The 25355-nt window shown below is 38.8% G+C and overlaps 1 protein-coding gene across 5 annotated transcripts in view; it reads right to left on the bottom strand.

The window, feature by feature from the left end:
• The window catches only part of LOC126267792 (ankyrin repeat and KH domain-containing protein 1-like), a 228577-nt gene extending 203796 nt beyond the window's left edge, over nucleotides 1-24781 (bottom strand). For 4 of the 5 annotated variants that reach the window (XM_049973118.1, XM_049973105.1, XM_049973125.1 and 1 more), the window contains exons 1-2: nucleotides 24380-24731; nucleotides 11070-11214 (exon numbers count right to left, since the gene is read on the bottom strand). In XM_049973118.1, the coding sequence (XP_049829075.1) occupies nucleotides 11070-11214; nucleotides 24380-24577 (343 nt within the window). In that variant the 5' untranslated portion in view covers nucleotides 24578-24731. Of the gene's footprint in view, nucleotides 1-11069; nucleotides 11215-24379 lie in introns of all 5 variants that reach the window. The other variant, XM_049973097.1, reaches the window with a different exon arrangement.
• Between the last annotated feature and the right edge of the window lie 574 nt (nucleotides 24782-25355).

The raw sequence follows: 25355 nt of genomic DNA, 5'->3' as shown, positions 1-25355 counted from the left end.
CATTTCATTTCATAGTAGGTCCTCTTTGGTTGTCATCTAAGGCACCCTTACAGTACAGTTACAGTGGTTTGTCAGTGATATTCTACACCCTGTTTTGTTGCCCTTCATGGCAAGCCATCCAAGGCTTAAATTTCAGCAAGATAATGTCTTCATGCACATGGCACGTTTCTACCGCTCGTCTTCATGCTTGCCAAACCCTATCCTGATCTCTTCCCATTTGAGAATGTTTGGAGCACTGTGGGTAGGGACCCCCAACCAGTTCGGGATTTTGACTGACTAAAATGGCAATGGGACAAAATTTGGCATGATACACCTCAGGAGGGAGCCAACAACTGTATCCATACCAAGGCAAATAACTGCTCACATAAGGGACAGAGGTGGACTAATGCGTTATTGACTTGCCCACTTTGTGAAGCTCTTTCTCTTGAATAAATCATCCAACTTTTTTTGAAATCACTTGTTTGTCTATACATGGACATCACACCAACCAATTTCCATCACTTTGTCAGTCAATATAAATGGAACACAATGAAATAACAATTTCTGCCTGGGAGGAAGTTTCCTTTGTGTGTTCAAAGTGAGGCCCATTAGTGGGCAAACAACATTGAACTGAAATTTTGTTCAGTGAAACAAAAGTTCTGTCTCAGGCCTTCACATACTGGGACTCGGTAATTAAAGAGGCGATAGAAATTAGAATGTGCGATAACGAATTTTAATCGTGACAATGGTTACAATCTTAGTGGTGCATGGAAGCGAGCGCTCGATATGGAAAAGCGTCAGAGAGATTCGCCGCGGGTCTTCGATACTCCGGGAGCAATGGCGCCACCAGTTCAGGCGTCGACAACATCTGCGACACCGTGACGTATTCGCCGTCCAATCACAAGCCGTCCTGGGGCTACATAAGGTCCACCACAGCTGCTGTTTAGCCAGTCAGTTTCCTGACGACGATGGTGGTGAATATCGTCGAAAGCTCGAGGTTTTACCAAGATTTGACGCGGCAAGAAGTCCGAGAATATTTTATTCAACATTGAACTGTTGACCACACTACGGTTGTCAGTGTTTGCAATGTGATAGCTGCACAAGAAGCCTTGATGGTTTCTTGTGGTTTTACCAGTGTACTTGGCTTCTGTTGATAAACTTCATTTCTCAAGGTCCCCCATAGGTAGAAGTCAAGAGGTGTAAGGCCTGGAGACCATGGTGGGTACTCAGCAGCTCCTCTTCAACCTATTCAATATCCAGGTAGACTTTCATCCAAGTAGACTCGGACATCTCTGTGCTAGTGAGACAGAGCACAATCTCCTTATAGGTAAAGTCTTTCATTTCCAAACACCTCTCAAGTGGCAGGTAAAATTGATGTATGCAGCATATGAAGATACACTTCACCAGTTAAGGTACTTTCAAAGAAGAATAGGTCAAACTGCACTATGGTAGACCACACTGAACATTAACACCTGGTAGATTAATATGTTGCAAACATGACAATTTCCTTGCAGTTGTGGCTGTTTACAGCACCATTCCGTTTGAACTGCACCTTGTCAGAACAGATAACCATGCCTTCAAACCACTTTTAGAACTCTATCCTTCAATTCGAGTCGTCCTCATCCATAGTGTGCAGCAATCTTGAAATGTGCACTTTCCACTTTGCAGCCTGCAGAACTCGTCTTACACTTGCTCAGCTTATCCCACTTTCACAGACACCCTGCTTCACAAATTTTTGAGGTAACCTAGTAAAATGTTCCAATAGAGGAGCACTGGAAGCTGGAGCTTGTTGATCTTTTTGGTTGGTTAGATCTTTCCTTATGCACAGTCCGAACAGTACCGTCAGCTTCAAATTTATCCCAAATACTATAAATTATTGGACATGTTGATAGTGGAGTTACATAACACATTGCACCATTGCCAATGTACCTCCAGCTTGTTTTCATACATCCAATACCACAACAATGTGGCCTTGTGTTGCTCAAATAATCATCTTACTTCATTCATTGTTACATTGTCATCGGCTGGAAACTGTGCACCACTATCTGTTGATAAAAACATTGGACTGCCACTGTGCTACAATGTCATTGTGTTCCAAAGATATTAAGTATCAGAGATTATCTACTTTTTTGGACTCACTCCCCCCCCCCCCCTCTCTCTCTCTCTCTCTCTCTCTCTCTCTCTCTCTCTCTCAACTGGCAACCTCAATAAACAATATGAAAAGTACTGTGGCATGTACCTACTGTTGCCACCAGTTACCTCTATCAATATGTTAACTTGGGTTCAATATAATTAATGCACCAACAGTATACTTTCCAATCAGTTACCAGTGAGCATCCCAGTTACTGTTCAATGCATCTGAACACGAACTGACCATTATCACTAACAAAATTTCCTTTGGTTATGAGCCAACAGCACCATTTTCTTGCAACATCTTGCTACCGTTCTGTACTCTTAAGTTCACCTGAAGGGTCTAAGGATTAAATAAAAAAAGCTTTTATGAATTTTGGGCTATGTTTCTTGTCAGAGAGACCAATAACAGCTCCTGGACAAGTATGTCTCCTTAAAGCTCCTCAAGGGAGAAAGAACACAGCCTAGAGCAGGATTTCCCCAACTGCGTTCAGCAGAACTCACAAAGGGAGTAAGTGCTCCATGAAAAACTTAATAACATGGGATTTTTCTCTCCAGCATTTTGACCAAAATAATTGGTGTTTTAAATTTTGTTAAGGTTATCATGATTTGTATTTAGTATGCTAGGCTCTGTACTTGGAAAGTTACAGTGACACTGTGTAAATAGTACATGTGGAACGGACTTTAATGTATAAACTCTTCGTAACCACTTTATACATGCACTTTTTCTGCGGCAAAGTAAAGAACCTATTACGTACTTGCTTTAGGCTGGGGAAGGCCTGGAGATAACAAGAAGCTTTAAAATGGATTTTTATGTATAAAAAATACAAATTTAAAAACAAAATATTAAATTGATAAACATTTCCAGAAGCAAATGTGGACTGTACACTATTTACTTATTACAAAATGCAGATTAAAGCCGAAGTAACTGCAGTACGGTCAGCAATTAGAGAGATGAGAACTGAACCAAATTGACAATTTCAGAGAGTGTATTATGCATCAATTAATTGCTGGGGTATAAAGAATAACACAGAAGAGGAATGAGTAGCTTCAAGACAAACTAGTTAAGATAACAGAGGAAAAATCTAGGTAAGAAGAAAAGGCCCGTCAGGAATCCTTGGCTAACTAAGAATTTTGAGTACATGACAAGCATAAAAACTGTCCATCTAGTGAGATGGATATATAAGACATGTGAAATACTGTCGGACTTAATAGAAGTGCAATAATCCCAGTACCATCTACGGCATGTGCTTATAGTTTTATCACTGAACCATCAGTTTCATACTTACAAAATACTAACACAAACAGCCAGAAAAAAATGCGACACCCTCAAGGATAAGGTCACATTACTAACAAGCAAGGCGACAGGTAGTCCATCATCATAAGAATATATGATAAATTCATACCAAATTAAACACACTTCACAGTAAAGTAAGGCTGTACAGTTACATCACTACACAGTGTATCCCCTTTTGGAAGCAATGCAGACGTGTATTTCTCACACAAACTATCATAAAGGTTTCGATTGACACCCTATGACAGACTGTCCGCAAACATCTCACACCTTTTGTTTAATTCGGCACTGAATCTTTGAGTCTCTAGAGACTAAGTAAGTTCCCACTTCATCATGTGTTGTGTGTTCAATTGGGGAGCAATCTGATGATCCTGCTGGCCAGGACAGGTGGACAACACACAGAGAACATTGTTGGGGAGCAATCTGATGATCCTGCTGGCCAGGACAGTTGGACAGCACACAGAGAACATTGTGTTGCAGCATCCATATGTTGATATGCACTGTCTTGCTGAGAAAGCACATGGAGAACAATGTGTGGGATGTGTCTGAAGTTGTTTACTTTACTCTGGAGTTACACCAAATGTGAAAGTTTTAACACACACACACACACACACACACACACACACACACACACACACACACACACACCAAGCATTATTCCACACCCCCAACTGACTTTTTCATGACACTAGGGTAGCTGTGCTTAATGGTGTCAGTCATTCGCTGGTCAGAGACATGTTCTTAGTTCTACTGCAAGAACATGGTTTCCAATGATCCCTGGTTATACAGCAGGTGCAACATGTGCTCTGATTTTGACCCTGGATGATGTTCAGTTGGCCACCGACGCACACATAATGTGTCGATACTAACATGTGCGTTGTCTGCGCCTCCAGAATCTGGTTGACAGCTGTGGGTATGTGCAAACCACTGCTGAAAGCAGCAATGCATCACTTATACAAAGTGCCCAACATGTGCAGCAATCTGTTGATATGACCAGCTGGCTTCCCACAAGACCACAATGCAATCTTGTTCAATTGGCTGGAGTAGTTCAATGGAAGTGTATCCTCATTGACAGAGGATGGTTGTATCCTAAAATGAATTATTTCAAACATGTTTACCTTTTAACTTAGCCCAGGTACTGCTTGCAGACTCAAAACAAATGGTGCACATAGTGGCACCCTGCATGACATCTGACTGCTGTTGACTGACAAATGAAACACTAACACTACAACCCTTAGTATGCACATATTACACCCTGGTGCCACTTAACAGTCCTTATAAGTTTTGCATTTTTTAAATTTTTTTTATCTATTACCCTAGCAGTGTAGATCTACAAAACGATGGCAGGCTTCGTGTGTTCCTCCATTTCTTTGGAAACCTTACTGACCTTTCCCCATAGACCAGTAAGGGTTCCAAAGAAATGGAGGAGCATGCGAAGCAGTACTAACTCTAGCCTTAACCTTACAAGACAGGTTCAGAAAAGGCAAACCCACATTACAGCATTTGTAGATTTAGAAAAATGCCTTTGACTGGACAAGGGGGGTTCCCATAAGAAACCCAACTTCTTTTCAACTTATTTTTTTCACACTTAAGTTTCAAAGCATTGTTCCATTTTTCTTTGCCTCAGCTACATCAGCAAAATGGTTTTCTTTAGTGTGTTTTTCACTCTAGGAAACAACATGTCACAAGGGGGGCAAGATCGGGTAATTACGGAGGAGGAATTAAGGAACAAGAGTCATTTTGGGACTCTTTGTTCAAAGTCAGGGCACGAATCTGGCAGCCACCTGTTTCATTCTCAAGTCTTCTGTCACAATTCACCGCACTGAACTCAAAGTCACTCCTGACAGCCCCACAATTTCTTCAATGGTCCACCATTGATCGTCATTCACTGAAGCAATGTTTTCAACATCTTCATGTGTTCAGGCCATGGAATGATGGGCAAAACGAGGTTTGTCTTCAACGGACACTTCACTATTTTTGAAATAAGAAAACCACTTCAACACAGTTTTCCCCATAGCATCAACCTAGTGTGATTCTTTTAACATGAGTGGCTGTTCCACTTTTTCCAAGCAAAAAGCAGAATTTCACTGGCATACGCTGTTCATGGAAATCGGCCATTGCAAAATTAGTCCTAACTTCCTTCTGCAACAGCACTCTGCTTACTGTGTGTGGAATATTCACTCTACGCGCTCCTAGCTGCAAAATGCAGTACTTTAAAAAGCTCTGCCTACCAAAAAATTAGTTGTTTCTTTTGGGTACCCTCTCATACTGGCTAAAATACAGTATCTGGAACTAAATATGGGGCAATGTCAATAACTGACTTGGTGAGCCAGTAGCTTTGTGAAACTACAGTTTAATGCTTGCAACAAAGTAGAAACAACAAACAGTCCCTGTGAGTTTCCATGAACAGCATAATTTTTAAACTTTAACAGTTGTCTGACGATGAACCTGTTGGTTCAAAACCATTTTACAGTAAATAGTATTAATAGTGGTGCTACAGAAGAATACTGAAGATAAGGTGGATAGATCACGTAACTAATGAGGAGGTATTGAATAGGATTGGGGAGAAGAGAAGTTTGTGGCACAACTTGACTAGAAGAAGGGATCGGTTGGTAGGACATGTTTTGAGGCATCAAGGGATCACAAATTTAGCATTGGAGGGCAGCGTGGAGGGTAAAAATCGTAGAGGGAGACCGAGAGATCAGTACACTAAGCAGATTCAGAAGGATGTAGGTTGCAGTAGGTACTGGGAGATGAAGCAGCTTGCACAGGATAGAGTAGCATGGAGAGCTGCATCAAACCAGTCTCAGGACTGAAGACAACAACAACAACAACAGTATTAACGGTTGGTGGGTACTGTTTTTACTTTATTTTAGGAATTAACCTGTGTTGCCTGAAACTATTACAGAAATGAGACTGCAGTTTTAAGAGTCTAACTACATGAAACATAATAATGGTATTGGTAATTTATATGTCCAAGAATCATTTTACAATGAATACAATTTACACACAGAAAACATACATCACATACACAGACATATTAACATACGGTTAAAGAGGAAAGGAAAGGTGGTAAGATACAGCCTTTCCAAGGGACCATCCCATTATTTCCCCTGACGTGATTAAGAAAAACTGCAGGAAACCTGAATCAGAACGGCCTGACAGACCATGAACTTAGTCTTCCCAAACATGAGGTCAGTGTGTTAAATGTACTATGTCATATAGTTATGCCTAACACACGATTCTCTCCTGTTTATACATACTACGAACAAGTTGGCTTAATAACATGAATAATATTTGAAAATGATAGTTTGCTACTTAGCATGTAAAGAAAATGTGGGTGCATTTTTTATTTCAGGAGAAGGCCTTTCAGCTAAAATCTTAAAATGTGTAGCAGTCTTCTTGTTATGCTTGTCTGCAACCTAACATCTCATCTGTATGGTGAATAGTAATCTATCAATTTCAAATACCGTTGTTTCATCCTGAACTTTCCACTGTTTGGTTGGTTGTTTTGGGGAAGGAGACCAGACAGCGTGGTCATCGGTCTCATCGGTGTACGAAAAGATGGGGAAGGAAGTTGGCCGTGCCCTTTCAGAGGAACCATCCTGGCATTTGCCTGCAGTGATTTAGGGAAATCAAGGAAAACCTAAATCAGGATGGCCGGACACAGGATTGAACCATTGTCCTCCCAAATGCGAGTCCAGTGCCTTACCACTGCGCCACCTCGCTCGGTCTTTCCACTGTTTAACATGAAGAATAATTATATACTGTTTATTTAGTTTAGGCAGTAGCTGAATAGGATTGCAACTTACACTCGCCATCCATCAAATGTGATTCAATCTGTACATGGAAAATAGCACGGGAAACCAAGGAGATATGAGGAAAGGGAATTAAAGTGCAGGGAGAGGAAATAAAATACTTTACACTTTCTCCACAACATTATACCTGTCAGAAATAGCAAAAATAACTGCAATATCAATCGGACTGAATGTACAGTGTCTTGATGAACAGAAGCTTTTGAAATATGGTGCTATAGAGGAAATCTGAAGATAATTTGACTATCATCTGTGAACATCTTATAAAGCATGTATTGCCCTTTTGATGTATTTTATTAAGATCAGTCACTTTCAGTGCAGCCTCAATAGGTTAGGCTTAAGAATGAACCAGCTGGTTCATAACTAGTTGCCAAAGCTACGTGCTGCAACTATAAAATTGTTAAACACTTCACAAAATAGTATGAGATATTACTAGTATTAATGCTGCTGCTAAAACACAGCAGTAATTTAAAAATTAATGCAAAAGTAAAGAAATCTTGTAGTATTGGTTAAGCAATCTTTTGCTCACACTGATACAGAAATTTAAGTACTGAAAAGTAAATGTCAAGATTTTCACATCCCTTTTCACTGTACACTGTCACAAAATAAAAACATGACAGTTTCTTTTCAACTATCACATGCAAGAAAATAACTAATATGATTGAGTCAAAACTGAACCTCAGGGTAAAATAAAGTGCTCATCATTGCACTTTTAATAAAACAGTGTTCTCAGGTGTCTATGTGGATTGAATCTATTTTGAAGAATGGTCACAGTAAGACATTTGAAGGCCTTTATCATGGAAGTAAGGTTGTATTATGATACCTACCATTTTATACTTCCATAAAATGGCTTTACTGGTATTAAGTGTTGGTTCTGAACAAAACAGCACACTTTTGTTCATTAGTCACAGAAAACTGGTTAGTTAATTGTGTCCAATTTTCAGAGTACCTTAATTCAGGAGTTCACTTTTATTTCATAATATCAGAAAAAGTTTCAAGGCATTATCATCTAAAGTAACTGTGACAAGGTCAGTATAGGTCAGAAGCCTTAATTAATGAAATACCAATAATTTCAAAATAATATCCTTTACCTATAAGAAATTACTATGAAATCTATAAGACATTACATAACAAATTTTCAATTCAAAACTATATAAAAGCTCCAACTACATTAATATGTTAACTGAATATCAAAAAATCAGAGCATTAGAGGAACTGGGGGACGTAAAAGTATGAAGACACTGAATTCATTGCCTCAAACTGGCCCATTCATTTTGTGAACTGCTTTGATGAAGCTGCTCTGAGTGCCAAGCGAGAGTCCCATCTATGCCTTTCAAAAGGATACCACTTCTCCATACCTCATTCTATCCAGTAACCTCAAAATCTAAAAATCAGAGATAAACATCTGAGATGTTTTCATCCTGTAGTATATCACTAATCTTATATACGAAATCCACGGTCTTAACGCTCAGTTGGTAACATCTGTCTCTTAGGCGGGTATAAGCACTCTCAATGTATTATTGACAGACGTGCATTGTTACTTGGATCTGATATTTCAGTTATGCTTCATTCCTGAGTTGAACTTGCTACTGTGTGGACGTCATTGTTTGATTTCCATGACATTCACTATAGTGGACATTCTTTGAAAAATTTGGTCATCTTAGTCTCCCAGACAGATATTACCATAAAAACGCCAATTTTTCACGTTACCAACTAAGGGTTAACTCACCGCCTACCCTATAGCAGGTATGCAGCATCTCTGAAGTACAGTAATTACAGCTCACATGTACAAGACTGTGTGTCCGCGACTACACACCTTGTAACCACCAAAGGAGTCAAAGCCACATTAATCATAAATATATCAACGGACAAGACAGGTAAACCCTACTGTGCCTGTAGACAATAGAGTGTGAATGTTGGCAATGCTTCATAGTACTAAGCTGGAAGCAACCAATTCAATTTGATACGGTGTAGCTAATTACTAGTTGTTAACCAGTCTCCTTCTACATGCCCGAAAACACCTTTTTTATTATATAGGCAATTTTTGTTATTGGCATACAGAGCCGTTTTGCACTACTACTTGTAGTTAGCAATATCTCTGAAATACAATATCTTGTATGTAGTGACACAGATGTGAAATCTTGTCCTACGTTTTTGATGTGTTGGAAAGTTTTGTTACTAGTTGGCAATCAAAAACCATTCACTATGTGATGAAAAGTATCCGGACACGCCCAAAACATATATTTCACGTATTAGGTGCATTGTGCTGCCACCTACTGCCAGGTACTCCATACCAGTGACCTCAGTAGCCATTAGACATCGTGAGAGAGCAGAATGGGGCACTCCGCAGAACTCATGGACGTTGAACGTGGTCAGGCGATTGGTTGTTACTTGTATCATACACCTGTAAGCGAGATATCCACACTCCTAAACATCCCTAGCTCCACTGTTTCCGATGTGACATTGAAGTGGAAACGTGAAGGGACACGTTCAGCACAAAAGCAATACAGGTCGATCTCGTCTGTTGACTGACAGACTGCGGACAGTTGAAGAGGGTTTTAATGTGTAACAGGCAGACATCTATCTATACCATCACCCAGGAATTCCAAACTGCATCAGGATCCACTGCAGGTACTATGACAGTTAAGTGGGAGGTAAGAAAACTTTGATTTCATGGATGAATGGCTTCTCATAAGCCACAGATCATGCCAGTAAATGCCAAACGACACCTCGCTTGGTGTAAGGAGCATAAACATTGGACAAATGACCAGTGAAAAAACATTGTGTGGAGTGATGAATCACAGTACACAATGAGGAGACCCGATGGCAGGATGTGGGTATGGTGAATGCCCAATGAACATCGTCTGCCAGCACGTCTAGGGCCAATAGTAAAATTCTGAGGTGGTGGTGGTATGATGTGGTCATGTTTCTCACGCAAGGGGCTTGCACCCCATTTTGTGTGGCACTACCACAGTGTAGGCCAACACTGATGTTTTAAGCACCTTCTTGGTTCCCAATGTTGAAGAGCAATTCAGGGATGGCGATTGCATCTTTCAATATGATTGAGCACCTGATCGTAATGCACAACCTGTGCCTGCATAGTTACACGACAATAACATCCCTGTAATAGACTGACCTCCACAGAGTCTTGATTTGAATCCTACACAGCACCTTTGGGATGTTTTGGAACCCCGACTTCGAGTCAGGCATCACCAACAGACATTGATACCTCTTCTCAGTGCAGCACTCCTTCAAGAATGGGCTGTCATTCCCGAACAAAACTTCCAGCACCTGATTGAACGTATGCCCGTGAGAGTGCAAGCTGTCATCAAGGCTAAGGGTGGGCCAACACCATATTGAATGCCAACATTACTTATGGGTGCACTAAGAAGTTTTAAGTCATTTTCAGTCAGGTGTCCTAATACTTTTGATCACATAGTGTAATTACACAGACTTTATGTCCCATGATCTGTAGTATAACTTGGGGTTTATGCTAAATTGTAGATGTTAGCCTTATCTAGCACAAGTGAACAAGTCTTCTTACCAGATGATATGACCTGGCTGACCTAAAAGTTCCACTCCTTTACATTAGAAACTTACACTTATTTGATTCCACAACCGAAAATACATCATGTTATCATTATCTCATTCGCAACAGATCAAGAGCAGGTGCTCCAATTTTTGAATTGCTAATAATCACCCCAAATGGTGGTTACTGAAATATGGACTGCGACAGCACATGGGCAGCCGAAGAATGCGAACAACTATCTAAATTCTATATTGAAACACCAAACTTCACACCAAGCGCCTTGTTTTTATTATATGTGATCACAAATAATTACTTGACATACCTGCTGCTTCAAGAAGAGCTTCGAGCCGTGCTTGAGTTTCTGGGTCCACAGATGGCTCTATTGTCTCTTCAGGAGACAGGAACTTTGAGGTTTCCAAGCGTGTCTCTTCGTCCAACTCCGCTTGATCGATAACAAACGATTCAACCTGCAAGGCACAGAATAACAAAGTTAGACTGTTAACATAAATGACAAAAGATACAAGTAGCTTCAAAAATTCGAAAACTAAATCATGACCAAGTATAAAGGCAACATATAATAATACCTTCCATAAACATTTGTGTTAGCTGTGTGTGTGCTGGCAGGTCGATAGACACACAAACATACACACAAAATTCAAGCTTTCGCAACCGACGGTTGCTTCATCAGGAAAGAGGGAAGGAGAGGGAAAGACGAAAGGATGTGGGTTTTAAGGGAGACGGTAAGGAGTCATTCCAATCCAGGGAGCGGAAAGACTTACCTTGGGGGGGGGGGGGGGGGGGGGGGGAGGACAGCGTGCGCACACACACACATATTTGGCACCCAAAACATTTTCATCAGCTTCGTAGGTGCATATATTTTGGTAAAGAAGGACACAGGCTACACAAAAAGCAGCACAAGAACTTAGCTGAATCTCTCCATACAATTATGATTTATGCCTGGTTAAGATGGACTATCCATGATGTACAATGGATTTTCTGCCACTTTTAAGGACATGCAGTGTTCATCAGATGTATTGAAAAATCTAATCAGTAATATATCCTTGTTCAGAACAAAGTGTTGTTTCAGTATACAAAATCAGGGGCTTATAAGTTAATAGTACTTTCCATAAAAGTTATACAGAGTTTGCATTTTAGCAAGCACATAGGTGGAAAATATATATATAACCTCTATCTACAAGAAGCTTGGGATATGAAACCACAGGATACTGTTGAACCAACTCGAAAAAATTCAATGGATTCAGAGATAGTAGAGTGGTGACCCTCTCTAAAAGGGGAGGTGGTATGACCCAGGTATGAATACTACCAAACTTTAGGCTACTACGTCTTAGTTGCAAAATACTGACAAGACTTATTTACAGCAGAATGGAAGTACTCACAAAAGCCAACTTCTAAGATCAGTTTGTGGTCTGGAGAAAAGTAGGAATACTTGAGAAAATACTGACCTTATGATTTATCTTCCAAGACAGACCAAAGAACAGCAAATTTACATTACAACATTTGTACATTTATAAAACTTTATAACATTAACTACACTGCTCAACAGAATTAGGGGAACATGACTGGGCAACTGCCTGGGTGGTTTTCATTGCACTCTGAGGGCTTCAATAATGTGTAAGTCCTTTGTGAGCACATATCACATGACGCCTATGTGGCATGCTCCATGTAAGTCTACAGTCAATTTACACTATGGGACCTGCCCCCACCCCACCACCTTCTTCAGTGAGAGTCTTTTAGGGTTCCTAAAGAGTCTGGGCTGGCACAGGACAAACATGTCTGAAGCAAGTCCCACATATGCTCCGAGTTTAGGAGAACTCACTTCTCGCTGTTCCACTACTCAGCTGTACAAATTTCGCAAGACATATCTGGTGATGCCCTCAACATAGGCCACCACGATATGTAGCAGCCACCACAATCTAACAGGATCTGTTCTCCGTACTGCCTGTTAGTAAGGTGATCGTAGACAATGACTACAGCTGTACGGCTGTCAACGCTGATGCCTCGCTACACCAGCACAGAACCTTGGCTGAATCTGTCTATTTCCTGGACATCTGGCAGCTACTGCTCACTATGGAGTCTCCACAAACAAATATGATCATCACTTTGCATCAAAGAAGATCTGGACTCAATGGTGAATAACACGTTTTCCCAGTTATAAAATTGCCAGTTGACATGGGAATCATAGAACTGAAGGAATACTGTGATATGTCATGCCAAGTGAGGGTACTCTTAACAGAACAGCTGGGTTGTAAGGTCCTTTCCTGCAAACTGTTTCTTACAGCCTAATCGGACACAAAAGTTGCTGTGGCCCTTCTGAGATTGTCTTGCACTGCTCTGGCAGTATCTATATAACTTGCAATGCAGAGATGGCCAGATATTGCTCTTCATGTGGTGTTGTAACATGTCAGTGAAATTGTCCGAAATCGCCTTATGTACTGACCTGTCCCCTTCTAGCATGCCTACAACCTATGGATGACAGACATTTGCAGCAAAACAGTGGAATAGAGATTCTCCTTGGATCAAGTAGACTGTCCTTACAACTTGCACTGCATTCAAATGTTTTATTACCTATGCTTCATTGAACATGTCCACAAATGGCAACTGCCATCTGTGTAATTTGCTAGAGAACACAGACACGAGTACTCACTTTCTTCTGACAAGTCAACTGATACACCAGTAGATGGTTAATGACTTTGCTTGTAGCATAAACTGAAAGTGAAGATCTAAAACTATGCAGTAAGCCCACAGGTACCACCTCTATCAAAATAGGTTTAACATACTGAATGTTGACACACAGTCTCCTAATTCCTTAAAAATGGTTCAAATGGCACTAAGCACTATGGAACTTAACAGCTGAGGTCATCAGTCCCCTAGACTTAGAACTACTTAAACCTAACTAGCCTAAGGACATCACACAAATCCATGCCCGAGGCAGGATTCAAACCTGCGACCGTAGCAGCAGCGCGGTTCAGGACTGAAGCACCTAGAACCACTCCCTAATTCCCTTAAGCAGTGTAGAAGACTCTCTTCGAAATCTTGAATGTAGCAGGGATTAAATGCAAGCAGCTTTGGCTACAACGTGTATGGAAATTACACCACAGTTCTAATCTTAAGAAAATTAAAAGAGAAAGCTGTAATGAGGCAGGGTAGCTGCCTATCCCCAAAGCATACTAAGCAAGCAGTAAAGAAAACAAAGGAGCAATCTGGAAGCGGAATTAGAAGTTCACAGAGGAAGAAATTAAAACTTTCCTGATTTGCAAATGACATACTGTCAACAGGTGGCAAAGGATTTGGTTGAGCAGTTTAATAGGGTGAATGTAATGAAATGCAGTCAAATGAAATCAATTGATGCTGAGGGAACTGGATAAGGAAATGAGAAAGTGAAAGTAGCAGACGAGTTTTGCTATTTGGTCAGCAAAAGTCTGATCTTGGAACTTTGCAAATTAAGAGATAGGCAACATTATTTCAGGGAATGGAAAAATAAAGTCAAATTTACACAAAAAAAGAAGTCAAATTTACAAATAAATAAAGTCTGCATTATGAGCCCACTTTTTAATAGAATGTTACATCCAGCCTGGATGTATGAACCGATGCTGTTAAGAAGGGAGTAATACAGCTGTTGTATTCTCTAATGAGGCAAGACAATCTGCAGTTTTTTTTTTTTTAATTAGTCCTTCACATCCTGGAAAATGGTACTCGGACCGAGCTGATGCCCTCGTTGGTATGACATTCTGTTGGGGACAGACCTGGGGATCTTGCTGACCAAGCAGCATTTCAACATCACAAAGATCGTTCATAGACATGTGTCATGTCGACGTGCATTGTCCTCTTGAAAAACGGCTCCATAGCATTGTCGCATGAGAAGTAAAAGTAACACTGCTGTGACTCTCCAAAACAATGGAAGAGAGGGACCTCACCTCAGGTCGCCATCAAACTTGCCAACAATTGTCATCTGGGGTAGCGCAGAACGCAATTCATCACTGAACACAGTGCAATTCCAGTCATCTATGAACAATGTTTGCCAGTCATGAAGCCAATCCAAACAGTCTTTAGCATTACAACACTAATGAAAGCACAGTTACATAGCAGTAATTTCTAGTCCAGCAGGTGCCAGTCTCCAACCAATGGAGTGTGATAACACAAAAGGTTGCAAGAAATCTCAGAAGGCAGGTGCACCTGTATGATGTGTTTAGTGCACAACACAGTGATCCTCCTATGTGGTGATCAGAAGTGGTAGACCAGAATCTTTAGGACAAGTATGCCTGTTTTCAAGTTCCCACACCAGGCAACAGTCGCATCCAAGTGCCCCACACATTTAACCAGCCACCCAAACAGATACCCACATTGAGGCTCATTTCAAAGTCTGCCAGGTGCTGTTAATGCTGTCTCACACACATATATGGTGTCTTCATGTCCTTCAAAGTGATCATTAAATTCTACTGCTGTTCACAGTCCTCCTATAGAGGTCTGGTAACAATACGAATGTACTATGGTGGTCATAAACCTTGTCAAAGAGAACTGCAACGCTTATAATTTACATAACCACCAATCATGTATACATATCCGAAGTTATACTGATCATGTGTACATATCCGAAGTTAGACTGACATCCGACCATGTCTTCTCTGTGCTTCATTTATTTTTGTCAGGTAATGTGTATTCAACATTTTTGTTGAAGGTATTTGAGTGTAACCGTGTACAAAAGTGAAATGTAGATGATAAACAAAGAAAACAAGAGAAGAGAATCACTGTAAATGCAGAGGTACAGGAGAATGCTGAATGTTAGTATATCAGATATTTAATGAACTGAATTGGGGAGAAAGGAAATTACTGGCACAAATAGGCTAAATGAAGGGATTGAAATAGGCTAAATGAAGGGATTGGTAGAGGTGAAATCTTCAGAGGCATCAAGGAATCGTGAGATCAAAGCCTGACAAGTTCAGATGGATGTAAGGCAGTTACACAGAGATGATCAGGATCGCACAGGATAGGATAGTGTGGGTAGCTGCACCAACTCTGTCCTCAGATCATAGACTACAATTAAAGGAAAGAATAGCGAGAACTTCAAAGAAAATTCCGTGGAATGGCAAAACTTCATTTTTAATCAACTATTTCAATCTAAATGCACAAGGGGGCTTCAAGAAGTAAGTGACAGATTCATTATACTATTTTGCAACATAGTCATCCAGTACCTGTAACCAACTTCATAGTTCCTTGATGACAGAAATCCACTCATTTCTCACAGAGCCAACTGGGAACCACTGTGTGAATGCCATCAGCTTGCGCAAAAGATGAAAATTGCATGATATATTATCTGGGCTTCTGATCAGTGTCACCCATATCTGTGCAGCATGGGTCAAGCTGTCGGCACCATTTTACTATGGCTGGATGGGACACTGAATTTGGTCCATTTACTGCCAGACTGATGACAAATTTGTGTATACAATTCAGATGTTTGCCTACAATAATATTACTCTTCTTGGTACTTCAATTTTGGAGAACGTTCCTTAACAATTCAGTTGCACACTGTGATGCGCCTGTTATTACTGGAGCACAACTGTGCTGCAGGAAGCCCGGAATACATACTCTCTTTTGAAAATATACCACTCCTGTTGTGCAACAGTATTAATGTGGAATAACGTATCTGACACTTTCTGAAGTCCCTGCATAAAAAAGTGTTATAAAAAGTGAAACTCACTACAAAGATTCAGTGTTTCTGTCATCTGCCATGTTCAGCACTTTAAAAACTAGTGGTTTCCTGTTCCCAAAATTTCATCATTATTTGTAGATGCAGTGAACACAGAGTTTCAATTTTTTTCTGGGTATACTCACATAAAGGGTTTGTTGAATGCATCGTGAATATCTACTAATTTTGAGTTATGATGTGTGTAACTTCACTTGTATAACCTTACTGGTTTCACAAGATTGACTTCTTCTCACGAAATGCTGATACAGAGATTATTTATTTGTGCTGTCCTGTGACCGTTAATGGAGAGCAAAAATATTAAATAATGAAATATCAAGATTCTTTCAAGATTCAGAATTACATTTCAAAAGGCAATACACTTCCTCTAACTGTTTATTTATCAAACATGAAATTTGGGAAAGAACAATGACTACAATTCACAGCCAATCATTTTATAAGACTGATCTATATTTACGAAAACTTACTTATGGAAATATCTGTAACTTATTAAACAAACTTATTAACAACATAATCTACTCTCTGTTAATGTATGACTATTTACAGACTATTTAAGAATGATTTATCCACATTTCTTAATAAGGAATCAAGGCCACCCCCTCCTTTCAAACAAAAGCAATAATGATTTAGGCATAAAAACTGTTACAACTCCATTTCAATTTAAGGAAGAATACTGCTTAAACATTTCAAACCAAACTGTGAGAGAAGTTTATCCAGTAGAGAAGCTTGCAACAGATACATTCACCAAAACTGCAGTAACTGAAATTATTTTCTCTAACAGAATTAATTGATTTAAATGTCCAAATGTCTCAGTTCACAGAAAATAAATTCCACTCTCTCTCTCTCTCTCTCTCTCTCTCTCTCTCTCTCTCTCTCTCTCTGGCTTCGTAACTGGGGCGACTTCTCTCCTAGTTTAGTGAAAATTTTTATGCAGTTCTTCTGATGAAATTGAAGTGTCCCACTTCTTGCTCCTCATTCATTATTGTCACTGCTGTGCTTAAGTTCAGTGATTAAAATTCCGGAAACTGAATGAAGAAACTTCTGCTGTAGTGCGTGTGTAGTGATATTTTACTGTTTAAAGGTGTTCCTGTTGTATGTGAAATTACAGACGGCAAGTTAAGTGGAAAAAATTTAAATAATTTCGGCTCTACTCTCTCTGGCTTCGTAACTGGGGCGACTTCTCTCCTAGTTTAGTGAAAATTTTTATGCAGTTCTTCTGATGAAATTGAAGTGTCCCACTTCTTGCTCCTCATTCATTATTGTCACTGCTGTGCTTAAGTTCAGTGATTAAAATTCCGGAAACTGAATGAAGAAACTTCTGCTGTAGTGCGTGTGTAGTGATATTTTACTGTTTAAAGGTGTTCCTGTTGTATGTGAAATTTGTTGTATGGAAAAAATTTAAATAATTTCGGCTCTACTAGCACCTGTTTTTAAGACCCCTTCCATTCATGACCACAACTTCATCTTCCTCAGCTTATATAGCAAAGAAAACATAAGACCACACTAAACTAACAATATTTTTTGTTTATACTAAAATATCAGGGGTAAGATAGATAACGCCTACAGGAAAATAAGAGAGACCTTTGGAGATAAGAGAACCACTTGTATGAATATCAAGAGCTCAGATAGAAACCCAGTTCTAAGAAGGGAAAGCAGAAAGGTGGAAGGAGTATATATAGGGTCTATACAAGGGCGATGTACTTGAGGACAATATTATGGAAATGGAAGAGGATGTAGATGAAAAGGAAATGGGAGATACGATACTGCATGAAGAGTTTGACAGAGCACTGAAAGACCTGAGTCGAAACTAAGCCCCCAGAAGAGACAACATTCCATTGGAACTACTGACAGCCTTGGGACAGCCAGTCATGACAAAACTCTACCATCTGGTGAGCAACATGTATAAAACAGGCGAAATAACCTCAGACTTCAAGAAGAATATAATAATACCAATCCCAAAGAAAGCATGTGTTGACAGATGTGGAAAATTACCGAACTATCAGTTTAATAAGCCACAGCTGCAAAATACTAACACGAATTCTTTACAGATGAATGGAAAAACTAGTAGAAGGAAACCTCGGGGGAAGACCAGTTTGGATTTCGTAGAAATACTGGAACACGTGAGGCAATACTGACCTTACGACTTACCTTAGAAGAAAGATCAAGGAAAGGCAAAACTATGTTTCCAGCATTTGTAGACTTAGAGAAAGGTTTTAACAATGTTGACTAGAATACTCTCTTTCAAATTCTGAAGGTGGCAGGGGTAAAATACAGGGAGCAAAAAGCTATTTACAATTTGTACAGAAACCAGATGGCAGTTATATAGAGTCGAGGGGCATGAAAGGGAAGCAGTGGTTGGGAAGGGAGTAAGACAGGGTTGTAGCCTCTCCCCGATGTTATTCAATCTGTATATTGAGCAAGCAGTAAAGGAAACAAAAGAAAAATTCAGAGTAAGTATTAAAATCCACGGAGAAGAAATAAAAACTTTGAGGTTCGCCGATGACATTGTAATTCTGTCAGACAGCAAAGGACTTGGAATAGCAGTTGAATGAAATGGACAGTGTCTTGAGAGGAGGATATAAGATGAACATCAACAAAAGCAAAACGAGGATAATGGAATGTAGTCAAATTAAATCGGGTTATGCTGAGGGAATTAGATTAGGAAATGAGACACTTAAAGTAGTAAAGGAGTTTTGCTATTTGGGGAGCAAAATAACTGATGATGGTCGAAGTAGAGACGATATAAAATGTAGACTAGCAATGGCAAGGAAAGCGTTTATGAAGAAGAGAAATTTGTTAACATCGAGTATAGATTCAAGTGTCAGGAAGTCTTTTCTGAAAGTATTTGTATGGAGTGTAGCCATGTATGGAAGTGAAACGTGGACGATAAATAGTTTGGACAAGAAGAGAATAGAAGCTTTCGAAATGTGGTGCTACAGAAGAATGCTGAAGATTAGATGGGTAGATCACATAACTATTGAAGAAGTATTGAATAGGATTGAGGAGAAGAGAAGTTTGTGGCACAACTTGACTAGAAGAAGGGATCGGTTGGGAGGACATGTTCTGAGGCATCAAGGGATCACCAATTTAGTATTGGAGGGCAGCGTGGAGGGTAAAAATCGTATAGTGAGACCAAGAGATGAATACATTAAGCAGATTCAGAAGGATGTAGGTTGCAGTAGGTACTGGGAGATTAAGAACCTTGCACAGGATAGAGTAGCATGGAGAGCTGCATCAAACCAGTCTCAGGACTGAAGACCACAACAACTAACATATCATACTTATAACAAACTTACAGCATGTTTTTGATTTGTTTCACTAGTCACTACCTACAATAAACTTGTTGGTGACAGCGATGATGTCATCCTCTATTGCTCTCATACAATTAATCATAGTAATAATAATAATAATAATAATAATAATAATAATAATCTGGCAAATTTTGACCATATTTTGTTGCAAAACAATTGTTACAAACAATTCTAATGTGCCACACCTCCCCATCAACCCACAAATCAGTTATTGTGATGGCAATAGCAACTCACTGGTAACATCACTGTTTTCTATACTTCCTGACAACAATGAGATTAGCAATATTGATATAATTTCATGATTTAAAAAGTTAAACAGCAATGCAATAATGCAGTAAACCACTCTTATAGTATCCAATGGTCATAATTTTATGGCCATTTATTGGTTCAACATGGGAAGCAAGGTGTTGTCAACTGAAACGACTTTCGTCCAGCATATCAACATACCAAAACATAGGTAATACACTGAATTATCAATGCTATTACAGAATTCTTTGTCTCCCCTTCTAGTGTGAATCTCCCCATTTGCTCTAGAAATATCCTCATTGAGCATACTTATACATTTTGTGTGTGTTCTGAACTATTTATTTTCCTTGTATTTCCATGGCAGTTCCTATTATCATTGCAATATGAACCTTGGATGAATAAGTTAATAAACTTCATTCTGAAATCTATTTTTGCCCAACATATTCTTACGATTTCTAAAATAATTTCGGCACCTACTTATATAAATCTGATTGCTATGCCAGATGCTTGAACACATCAAAGAGTCATTACTGCATGAAATCTTCCACTTGCTTGTAGCTGTTCTTTCATTTCTGATGAACGTTAGTTCCCTATTTTTACAACACTCACAAAAATACATATTACAATGTCATTCAAGGCCTTCATGCTGCAAATCTGCCTTTTGTCTCTGCTAAAAGTTGACATATGATGCATTTGCTATGGTATGTCAATGGACACAAAACTGCCCCTCCACTAACTGTCAAAAATACAACAATCTGTGTCATTTGCTATCTGATCATGGCATACATTTCTGAAGTAGCTAAAATACAGAAACTGGCAAGAAATAAAGTTATTCTCATGTAATTAAATCTGTTGGTATTTACCATCATCGTGGTGGCAAAAATGACATTTGATTACAAGAAAATAATTTAATATATCAAAGACAGTTGTCAGTCATGTGTAAATCCCAAATGTACTAGATCAAGGCTTTCTATGTATCGTCTTGTGACTTGTCAAGTCTATAACAATGCAAAAGAATTCCTCTTAATTTTTCCGGATTGTTTACATACTGCCTTATTTCATGCAGCATACACCTGTGTGTGCACCCATGCCCACACCTCCATACACACAGATAAAACCAAAAGCCTAATAGAACCACTCTGACTGTGGTGAACATTCATAATGAACAAATGGGGCCTACATTACAATCCGGTACATCAATACACAAAAACCTTTCTCCCCTCCGACAATTGACATGGTGCACTTTAAGCACATGCACTTTTTACAACACTATGACAAAATAAAATTTAAAAAATTGCTACCAACAGGACACTACAAAAAATAACAGCTGTTGGTATTGATCTTACAGTTGAGAAATGCCTGAAGGGGAAGAATGATCACTACTCAAGGATGTAGTGACACTGCTGAAATGTCTGCCTATATCACCATCCATAAATTTAAATTTAGGTAAATTTAACATATACAATATATGAATGAAAACAACACACATGATGTTCACACTCCTAATATCCCACACTGTCAACTATTTGACATATAACAACATTCCTACACTTTATGGAGAACACTTCACTGTGTCACCACATTAGTATTAACACTAAATTGGAAATCTAAAATTCTGAATTAAAATGTTACAGTATTAGTGTATCTTATAATGTGCTGAGAATCACTTTAACACTTTTAGAAATTGCATGATATGGCAAACCAACGGAACATTTTGTTACAGGGAGAAGCAGCATGGTAGCAATACTCTAATTAAAATTTACACACAGAGACTGTATGTGAAGAAACGATTAAGATACAGCAAACTCAACTGTATTCACAGAGTGTTTCCCAAATTTTGAATTTAAGAGTCCTATACAAAATAAAAACAGTGAAATCCTCAAATTGCTTAGGCCTACTTCAATAAACAAACAAGTCACAGAGTAAATTTAATTTGTTAATGATATTTTTAGGGAATTTCATTTTGCATGTGAAAATCAACTGCAAAAGATGATCCCACCCAGATTTCACATTTCTGCCCTGAATCACCATGCATAACAGACTACATTCAGATACAAAGAATGATAGCCACAAAATTGAAATTGATGTGAGATATAAGGCTTTCTGTCTAATTAAAATGAAGGTAGGTAACATTCAAAACATCAAATCAACTACGTTATGAAAAATTTATTTTTATTGTTAGCCTACAGCTATCCTATCCTTTCCCTCCTCAAGTTATAAGCATTAATTCAAACAGGCAGAAAACCTGAATTTTAACAATTTACTTAAAATTGTCAGGTCGAGAAATTCTTTTCTTATTCAACAGTTCATTAGTTCTTTTGCAAATATGATCCCAATATGTAATTTTGTTCTTACTAAACATCTATACAAATGTTACAAAACATTCTTCCAATTAAGAAATACGTTAACAGCCTTAAACACAGATGTCAATGGGAATTGGTAATATTCAAATCTGGTCTGCAAAACATATGGTATTTATGAAAATGCTAAAAAAACACAGTGAGCGGTTTGCCAAAATGTGTGCGACACCTCCCTCTTCACAGTGCATTCCTGAATATTAAAAGTAATGCAGTAATATCTATGTGATATACCTGTCACTACTGGCCATAATTCAATTACAAAATGTTTGAAATTTCTAATATTATGACTTAACAGTTGTTGTTCTAAGTGTCAGCTGATTTCTAAGCACCAACAAGACTACTGGGACTGACAATTTTTACAGCAGAAGGCTCTTTGTCAAAGGTAAATATAAACAAAACACTGCCTTTCCATGTTTTTTACATATCTGACTCAGAGATTCAGTCTTATACACTATCATCATGGCATAACACAGGCCACATTTATAAGAACACTTCACTAGTGTGATTAGTCCCTTTTAACTTTTCTGGAGCTATTTACTTCCCCATCATACACCAAGATTTTTCATGTAGTATAATCTTCAAGTACTCCCATTTCTAGTGAGATACACAGTCCTTTCTTTTTTTATTTATGTAACTGTAAAATGAGTTTGTAAAAACGGAAAACCTACAAGTTTGCTCTGCTATGTCAATCACACTCCACATTCTACTCTGCACTGGAAGGAACATTTTTCGTACTTAGGCCTACACTATGGTATTTATTTTATTGGTTTTACGTTTTATCCTCCTATTAACCAGCTAATTTGCTAAAGTATCTACATATCTAACAGGATTCCACTAAATTAACCTTCATTGTAAACACTAGCAACCATGGAAATAAATGCTAAATTCCATCCACAAAAATCGAACTAGCCTACATCAAGCTCTCTAAAAGCGTTTACACTCTTCAACATAATGTAACAAAGGCAGCTGACTGGAATCCTTCCTGGCAACTAATCAGAACTGCCAACTTTCCTATTACCACACAATAGATACGTTTTGGCCGTCCTGTATGAATGATTGATTGATTGCTTTCTTTATTAATCCATGTTAAACTCATGCGCGTGAAAATGATTGTGTAAAGTAAACTGTAAATGAAAAGCTTGAACTAATATTCTTATAAGCCATGGCGTTGCAACCTCAGTTAATTCATCGTCAAAACACTTCAAATACGAATGCAAATTAAATACATACTTGCAACTGAGGTGGAAAACTTATCCGCGCATCAGAACGACTAAATATCGAGACCTGACGAAGAGCTGCATTGAACATTCTCGGGACAGACATTACACGCAAATTTTGTATATAAATTCAATAAGCTGTAAACGTAATATACTGAAGACAAGAGTGAAAACAAGGACTGGACAATGAAATTTTTAAGCTACCTGATGCATACCGGAAACATTCGAAAATTTTACTACCTCTTTACACCTTACATCAGTATGCATACTGGCCAAGTCCCCCGATACTGATCAACTAAGTGTCATTCACTAAATTCGACACGTCAGTACGTACGGTAATGTTTTGCAAATTGTATGTGTAACTAGCATGTGGCGATTCTTCACGCTAATCTTAGAACTTATATCCACTGCTAAACTTTAGTTTGACACATTACAAAAAAAAATTGAGCCGAGAAGACTTCAAAGTTCCAAAATACCAAGACACGATGGGCTCTAACTTATGGGTGTGCAAAACGCACATTCGAATGCATAACGAACAAAACTCACCCCGGTCTTCCGAAAGAACATAACTTTTGTCTTGAGCAGTCAATCCTAGTATTTTAGAACAACACTTCCACATTACTGAGTTTCGCTCTAAACACAGATCACGAACATACTTACATTGTCTCCTGAACATTACTATGCCACAAGATGTCTCTCTGCTAAGTTCATTGAAACCTCGGCCCCTCGAGGCCATCACAATTTTCACATATATGACTATATTTTTTAATCTTTACCTCAGAAACGTCGTCCTCCTCGCTTTCTGACGAATCAGTCATAAATCTCGGCTGCAGTTCTGAATACGTCTCCGTTTCAGATTTCGTTGGGCTCGAGTTAGAAGATATGGGAGTCGACGATTTCCCTATATCGTGCTGTACATTCACTTTTTCAAGTTTTTGGTTATCTGACGTGGATCCTTGTGCTACATTCTGCATTTTTAAGTGTACTAATTTCTAAATTACATCAAACTGCGTTTACAACTCACAGAATACACAAATACACAGTATCCTGGCAATATTTCTATTACTATCTCCGTCATTCACGCAAGTTAATACCCGCCATGTCTACTATGGTAAAGTTCCCGGATGCCTCAACCAAGGAAACCTTGCCTGCCATCTATTGGCAAACATATAAAACTCAGAGGTAACAAAATAGAGGAAAGCTCAGTGCTGAACTCTGAAGGCTGAAACTATAAGCTTCCAGTTTTCTGCGGAATATTGCGGTGTTCCTTTTCTTCGAATAAAATTGCATTCTTACGTATTGCGCTACTGCCCATGATGGAACACTATCAGGTACTATACGTTTTCTCACACCACAGTATCGAAAGAGGTATACATTGTGTTTGTGGTGGTAACAGATATTTCGAACAACTAAAAATTTGCCATACAGGATTATATTATGAAATTGAATGTCGTTAATTAAACATTGCAGCTCCCAAAATTGCCCAACATACGGCTGCCAGATTAATTTTATAGTTTAACAAATCACTGTATATCGTATATTACAAACGTGCTCACTCACGAGAAACAAAAGTTAAGTTACGAATAAAATAGAGAAACCTTGAGGATACGTCGTCAAAAAAAGTGATTTCGCAAAAACTGACATGGGCAGACACATATTTAGGTTTTTATTCAAATCTTCACGTTAGGAACATAAATTAACAAATGTAGACGAGTAGTGTTAATAGATTCTTTCTTCGTACATGCCAGTTAA

Source organism: Schistocerca gregaria, chromosome 1 (assembly GCF_023897955.1).
Source record: "Schistocerca gregaria isolate iqSchGreg1 chromosome 1, iqSchGreg1.2, whole genome shotgun sequence".
Taxonomy (NCBI): domain Eukaryota; kingdom Metazoa; phylum Arthropoda; class Insecta; order Orthoptera; family Acrididae; genus Schistocerca; species Schistocerca gregaria.
This window is presented reverse-complemented; position numbering and strand designations above follow the sequence as displayed.